Below are 8,260 nucleotides of genomic sequence, written 5' to 3' on the forward strand. Positions count from 1 at the left end.
TTTATTGGCGTTATTCCAAAGATTTTACGCATAATTTTTTTTCGAAGTTCTGTCAAATCTATGTTCTGGTTAAAAACCGATCGCACTGTGTTCTCTAATAAAAAAATAACACCGTTCTCAGTGTAAGGGACCTCACCATCATAGTAAATAACAGCACTAATACGTTTACTTATCTTCAGTTTTTATTCTATTTTAACCTCAGTTTCTCTTGCTGTAACTTATGCATCCTGAGAATGAAATTTGGCTCATTTATAGTCTAAGGTCAAATAGGAACTATTGTAGAAAAAGAGCGGTCACGTGAGAGCTTTTTTCAGAAATTTTGCTGAAAATGCATACCATGAAGCGTTTTTGACACTATTTGTTTAGAAAGGTAATCTCACAATTATTTTTTCAGATACCACTGTATCAAAAGAGCGTCCACGTGAGAGCTTTTTTCAGTACTTTTGCTGACACTGCATCCTGCTTAAAGCATTTTTTACACTATTTTTTCAGAAACGTCTTCTCAAAATTATTTTCTTAGATACCACTGTAGAAAAAAAAGTCCAAGTGGGAGCATTTTTCAGTAATTTTACTGACAGTGCATCCTGGTTAAAGTGTTTTGGATACTATTTCTTCAGAAACTTCTTCTTAAAATTTTTTTTCCAGATACTACTGAAGAAAAAAAACCAAAAATTTATTTTAAATACACTAATACATAATTTATATTGCATATATTTTTTCCCAAAACCCTAAACACAAATTTAATTACTTAACCCTAAACTCGAATTTAATTATTTTTAATTAATATTTAATTTAATTAATTAATCTTAGACCTTAATTCAATTAACTAAACCCTTACAAAAACCATAAATCCTAAAAAACCCTAACCCTAAACCATAAAAACTCTAACCCACCCTAACCCTAATCCCAACAGATGAAAAACACGGGCAAAGTGCGTCCCTAAGGAAGCGCTTTGTCCACATCAGCACAAATCACGTCCTCAGGGAAGCGTTTTTTGATGATGTGGATAAAGCGCTTCAGGAGGCGCTTTCTTAACAACACTCTACGACTTGCACGACGTGGATGCGATTTTCCCATTTCGGCCTATTCCGGTAAATAATTAAAAAATTAGCCCATTTCCGTAAAAAAAGTTGGAAATGGGCCTTTATTGGTAAAATACCTAGTGTTTAGCCCAAATATTAGACTCGTGTTTCAAATTAAAACGGGCCTAAAAAAACATGAAATATATAAATATAATACTTAGACCTGATTTGAGCTTAACCCCACTCAACATCTCCATCCATAACCATGCCTTTTGTTATGAAAATGGGGCTCTACACTGTTAGACTAAATGGGCATGTTCAGTTTCTGAAAATTCTAAACAGATTAAGCCGATATGGCCCGACATTTGTATTTGGAGCGTTACCCTTTCCCAATTTCCTCATTTTAATAAAACAAAAAATACAGTATTTATCAATCAACTTTTATTGGACTGAGATGTAAGGTGTTTAATATTTTTTAAAATAATATCTCGAGTTAGGTTTTAATGGATTAGAAAAATAAAATATTAGATGAGATTTACCTATTGTTTAGAAATGTTAGGTTCTAATGAAAAGATAGAAAACTTCCATCTTTCCATATATATTGAAATTACATGTTATTCTTTATTATAATAAATGATTAATTAAATTAAAAGATTTATTTTGGTTAAGGTTTATTGAATTTTAATTATTAAATAAAGTACGGATCAAATATATGTAAATATTTCAGTAACTAATTTTAATTGATGATAAATTAATTAAAATTAAGATTAATGTGCAAAAGTTATATATTAATATTAAGGTCCCCAATTTACACATACGTAACTTTTCTAATATTTCATATTTAAAAAAGAATCACTTCTTCGAATTACTTGTGTGCTAACATAGGAGATAAAAATTACAAAACTAAAAAATCCAAAAATTAATCGATTCAGATACACTTTTACGTATCTTAATTTATTAAGTTTTATATCATATTTTATTTTAGGTTTTTAACAAATATAAATTGTAATGGTAATTTTAGATAATGTTGGTGGTAGTGATGCTTGGCTGGTTCCTCATTAACAAATTAAATCAAGACAATAGATGATTGAAAAACACCTTTTACTTCAACTTCAGCGGGACAATGATATGATGTGAATTTCATTTAGAAGGAATACCATGAATCTGGAATGTGTGATAATGTGAAACGACAACGCTGGGCCTGGGGAGTTTTCCCTAAGAGTTAATGGAGAAACAAGATTCGTCTACTTTCTACGCCTCACATAATAAATAGCCACAAATAATAGTAGATATGATCAACCAAACTGCAAAGCTAGTAGTTGATGCCAGTAATACTGCCAAATTTTATATTTTAATATTATAAAAAAAAAAAAGACTAAAGCTGAAATTTTCACTGCTCCACACTGCTAATTTTACTCTAAATAAAATTTGAATGGTCGTAATTATAGTTGTAATTAAAAAGGGCAGAAAAAAAAAAACAAAGTAAAAAAATCTATTATTATCTTCTAAAAACTACCATCGCTTTCATCAAAAGAATATAATTAATTTAAAAATAAATTTTCTTTTTAAGTATTTCCTCTTTCGTAGCTGATGTGACAAAGCTAGTAATTAATAAATAAATTGATTAAATATTTGGTATAGGAAATAAGTATGAAGTCAGAGCAGTTTCAAAAACGAGCCCACAATTTCCAAGATATATGTGATGTATACAAAATAATCTTTTTTAAGTAGAAAATTTTCGACATCTCTAACCGATAATACCACTACTATTTAGCAAATGACATGTAAAATTAAGACTCGAGAGAACTAATTTTATGTTTACATATGGATTCAATGGACATTAATAACAAAAGGATAAACAAGAAAATTACTATAAAAAAAATTAAAATCCAACTTAAAAAAGGTTTACACGCTTAATAAACTTTCTTAGTGAAAAGATTCCGGAAGTTAAAAAAGTTACTACCGCTTCCGACGTTAGGGCCGTTGGTTCTACCATTCCTGCCGCCGTTCGGGTCGGTGCTAATGCCGGCAACCGTGGCACTGTTATTGTCGATTCTACAATTCAAATGATGCTTATACCCAATACACATTGGCACATTCAAATTCAAGACCTTGGCTTTGTTACTATTGTTGTTGCCACTGTTACCAATTTTACCGCGACGAGTTTCGGTAACTTCTTTTCTACTGCTACCTTTTTCAGCGGTCCGGGCCATAACATCGGAGCTCTTAACAGCTGAACCTCCACGACGAACCTGCCAAACCGGGCTGCTTCGACCCAAATGAACCCCTGCCCTGCTGGGACTGCTCGGCCATTTCCTAGACTTGGATTCACCCGCTGAGTTGCTGCGGGAACATGGAGCGCTACTTACTTTTCGGGTCCCGGCGGTCATCCTGGGTCTGGTCCCGCTCGTACCTGCGGATCTGCTCCTTGAAAAGGGCCATATGTTTATATTCAACTCAGCTGGACTCCCTCCGCTTTGACTCTGATTTTTCTTTTCTTTCTTCTTCTCTTTCTCTTTCTCTTTATCCTTGTCTTGTTGATTTTTGCTTCCGTTTTTGCCCTTTTCCTTTTTGAAAATATCCCTCCACCGCTTCGAAGCTGATAAAACAGGCAGCGACTGGGATGTTACACGAGGACCGGCTTCGGGTTCTGGGTCGGGTACAGATGGTTCTGACGCGGCGGGTGGATTCTGCTCGGTTAGTGGGTTATCTTCGGGTTGTCTGCTGGCAAATAGATGGAGAGGACGGAGAACGCCGTTAACGAAGAGTTCATCGGCGGAGGTGAGATCGGGTTGAGGAAAAGACGGGTTTCGAACCATCCAAAACTCGAATTCGGGTGAACTTGAATGGCTGCTCGTACTGCTTCTTCTTCCACTGCTACATGGCGATAGATTTTTGGGTTCTTTGCTAACAGTTCTTTGGCTCTCCATTTCTCTTTGGAATAAGAAAAAGAAACTTTGAGAAGAAAAAAAAAAAGGTGAGAATTTATTATGTTTTTTTAAGATGAAAGGAAAGATGAGCGTTTTGTTTTTTAGCGAATGACTACAAAGAGGGAACCAAAAAAAAGGAATGAGAAAGTATTAAACAAATGATAGAGAAAAATAGGGGATCTTAGGAATTACAAATTTTGGGTCCATTTATTTGAGTACTAGAAATATTTGTAATTATTTTTAATTACATTATTATTAAATTATAATAAAAATTTTATTAGCATCACAAAAGAATAAGTTATAAAATTAAAATAAAATCATGTTAGTCCAAAAATTAGTTAATAATACGATTAATAATAAAAATAACAGGAAAAATAAACATTATATAAAATTAGTCTAATTGTTCTAGTGTTTCTTGATATTTAATATAAATTCATTTTATTAAATGTTAGTCATTGACTGAGTTCATAATTATTGGATATTAATATATTTTTCTTCAATGTACTCTTGAAGTATGAATCATTCAAATCCACTTATGAATGAAGCCATAGAATATGTAACATGCTAGTATGATCCACCATTATTTTTTATGCTACATTAAGGTGATATTATTAATACGAAAAATACTTTTTTATAACAATAAATATTCTCTCAACTACATTTTGAATTTTTGAATGTTTCAAACTAAAGAGTTCCTGAGTCATCTCTCGTGTTTGTGTTTACCTCAATTCCCTTAAATGATATCATATCTCACAATATGATGCAAGAAAACTTTTTGTATTTGCATAATCAGCATTTATCATATAATATTTGAGTCTATAGTACAAATAGTTTACAATTTTAATCATAAAAAATATATATAAACTTATATTGGAAAAAGAACTATGCTATGTTATAACTCTTTTATAATATGTAAATAAAGTGAAAAATGATATAAAATTTATAATATATAAAATTTATAATAAAAAGGTTTTATAAAGTTTTCAATATTTTTCACAACACTTTCTATGAATATTTTTAATAAAATTAATTTTTTATAAATAAATTATAATAAATTATACTACAATTATATAATTACAAATAATTGTACCCAAAACTAATTATTACATCGCTTTCTAAAGTATAAACACTGCGTTTTAGTTGAATATAATTTTACTAATGGGTTTTAATTATGAAAGGCAATTTTCGCTATTAGAATCTAAAAGCTGAAAAAAACTGTACATTAGATTCTCCAGCATTTTTCATATCTTTAATAATAATGGATTAATAATAATAATTTAAGTAACATGGCTGCCATTTACACCTTTTCTTTACTTTATCTAAGTGAATAATTATTCTTTATTATTATTGTCGCTATGTTGATAACAACAATAAAGTCTCAATAATATTAGTATCGAAGGCAAATTTTTTTTTAATGTATTTATTAGAACGAAATTAATAATTAATCATTTGTATTTTATAAATTTATTAAAAGATAAATATTGATCACAATTTTAAAATTATTTAATACCCAATATGAGAATTTAACCCTCATCTCATCAAATAATCGTTAACAAGGTAAATTACATTTTATCATTGGTAATGGAATTTATGATCACCTTTACATATGCTACACATATTTTGGTATACATTTTGTCATCATCATTGTGGCATCCAATGTTTTATAAATATTGCTCCATAAATTTGAAATTAGTATTATAGAATATCATGACCGTTTGATCCTTGAAGCTAGGAAGTTGATATGCTAGATGCTTGATGATTATTTCCTAGGAAAAAAATGAAAATGAAAAATGATATAGAAGTTGAATATATATGAAACATATGCAAGTGGGTTGACCTTAAGTGCAATAAGGGCAGTCCCAATGTGAAAGTGATGCCGTTGCATGACGGCATGTGATGTGGGGATATATATATATATATATGTATGTGTATACGAAGAAAAGTAGTAAAGCTAAATTTAACGATCTTCTTCCTCAACATAAAAAGTTAATTACTCTCAAAATATGAAAAATTCTATGAATTAGGAGACGAACTAAATCATAACCAAAGGATTCTTGTCCCGCTACTGTTCATTTGATACCGTAACGGCGTAATCCCGAACTAATGTGTGTGCACCCGTCACCGCCAACCTAATCGCTGCTATTATTATTATTAAAAGAAATCAGAGCCCCTTCAGCAATCAACATAAAATGACTCTAACATGGATAGCTAACAAGCAATAAAAAAAGAAACCTGTTACTAAAATATTCATTTTTTTCAGGGATTAAAATTCAACAACACTTTTGAATTAAAAAAAAAGCTTCTTTTTTTTCCTTTCTTTTCTTGTTCCTTTTTACAAGAATGTCAAAACTTAGAACTAAAGTTTCCAGCCCTTTTTTTGGATGAAAGTGTATATAATAAAGAAAAAGTAATGTAACAAAGGAGTTGGAGAAAGCCCAAACAACGTAATATAAAATGATGAACAAAATACTTTACTGGATAAAAAGAATGTTGATGTTTAGCAGATCCCACAGGGGAAAAAGAAAAAACAGTAAACCAATGAATCTGAAGCATGTGATGAACATAAGTCAAATGGGTATTAAAGAAAGAAAAAGAAAAATGGAAGGGTTGAAACATCACAAATTCATAATTGAGGGGACTTAACTAAAATGACAACTTAAACTGGGACCCCAAGGGGAAGGGGTAAGTGGTTGCGTTGTAAGGATAATGGTGGGATGGTGAAATAGTGTCGAGACTAGGAATCTAAAAGGTGTGAAAGAATGAGAAAAATAAGAGAATGGTTGAGGTTTTTTTTGAGCTGATGGTTTTTGTCTGTCACCAAAATGATGAGCCATGTGCAAGCCTAGTGAAAAATTACCCATTATTTCATTTGTTGAAATTGGGACGCGTATCTACTCCTAAATGGCCCCTTTTTTTTTTGATTGCAACTGCCTTCTACCATTGTTTTAGCCGTAAAAGTATAACCAACGCTCTAATATTTAGAGTTTATTCAAAAATAATTAAATAAATTTTATATGTTAAATTAAATAATAAATCGATTTTTATTGATAATTTTAATTTTTTTATTGTTAAAATTAACATAATTGATAGATCAATAAGATGTGATATGTCACATGTACTTTATATTAATGTAAAAGACTAATTTTTAATAGTAAAAATAAATAAATTTTTTAATAAAATGACAAATTACCCTTTGATCTAATTTATAATTATTAATTTATATTTTTAAACAAAATGATAAAAGTTTATGACACTTTTATCTTGTTTTAGATTTACTTAGCCTAAAAAAAAAACAGTGTATAAGCAATGTATAATCACAAATGTTGGAACATTAGAAACTAGTCATTTTTTTTCTTTTGATGATTTATAATAATAGGACAAAACTCTAATAATAAACGTGATTAACACAATTTAAATTCAAGCCACACTTGAGACAATAAATATCCTTAATTATCAATATCAAACTATCATATAGAATTTTGAAAGTTCAATTTTCAAGAACATTAGCATAACAAGGCATAAGATTATGGATGCAATTAATCAGAATAAAACGTTTTTCTTTCTTTTTTTTCAGTTCATTGATTAAAGGTATTTATAATTTCAGAGTTGTTCATAATATTCACCTGACATTTGCAATTTTCATTGGCATGGTTTCCATGTATCAAGTGTCAGCACCAGTAAAATTGGGTAGCTTGAGGACAGCAGAGCAGCGCCCTACCAAAAAGGTGCAATGCCTGGTGCATTGCAATGACAAATGAGAAATGTGCATCAAATTGATTAGTTTGCGCATTTACATATGATCCATTGTTAGCATCAAATGGTCCACCGCTGTACACAAAAAAGAAAGAGATTAATTTAAAAAGGGTTATGGGATTTTAAATGTTTAATTTTGACGTATCAAGAATGTGACATGTGCTGTTTTTATGTGCTTTTATTTCATGGATTTAAATGATTGTTGATCCTACACAATATTTTTGAAAATGGTATTTCCTTTTTTCCATTTTTTGCCAAATGACATAAATTAGCGATGAGTGAAGGGCAGTTTCTTTATATATTTACTTCATCGACATTCGACAATCCCTTCTGAGTTATTTTAGGTTTACCTCGTCAAAGGATTCGAGCAACTTCATCTATTTGGATTTCCCGAGGTAAGTAACCAGTATTTTGTTGGTGCACTAAAGGTTTTTATTGTTATAAATGTGTATTGATATATAGTTTTGGGTTTATTAATATTTTTAAATTATGTATATTTATATTTTATTAATAAATTATTTGTATACAAACATATCTCAATTACTCTATTAAATA

The 8,260-nt window shown here is 30.2% G+C and overlaps 1 protein-coding gene across 1 annotated transcript; it reads right to left on the reverse strand.

Moving 5' to 3' along the window:
• Positions 1-2,687: 2,687 nt before the first annotated feature.
• Positions 2,688-4,129, reverse strand: LOC108451859 (uncharacterized). Its single transcript, XM_017749551.2, has one exon. The coding sequence runs from the start codon at positions 3,950-3,952 to the stop codon at positions 2,936-2,938; it is 1,017 nt and encodes a 338-aa protein (XP_017605040.1). The 5' UTR covers positions 3,953-4,129; the 3' UTR covers positions 2,688-2,935.
• Positions 4,130-8,260: the final 4,131 nt, after the last annotated feature.

This window comes from Gossypium arboreum, chromosome 5, assembly GCF_025698485.1.
Source record: "Gossypium arboreum isolate Shixiya-1 chromosome 5, ASM2569848v2, whole genome shotgun sequence".
NCBI classification, from domain to species: domain Eukaryota; kingdom Viridiplantae; phylum Streptophyta; class Magnoliopsida; order Malvales; family Malvaceae; genus Gossypium; species Gossypium arboreum.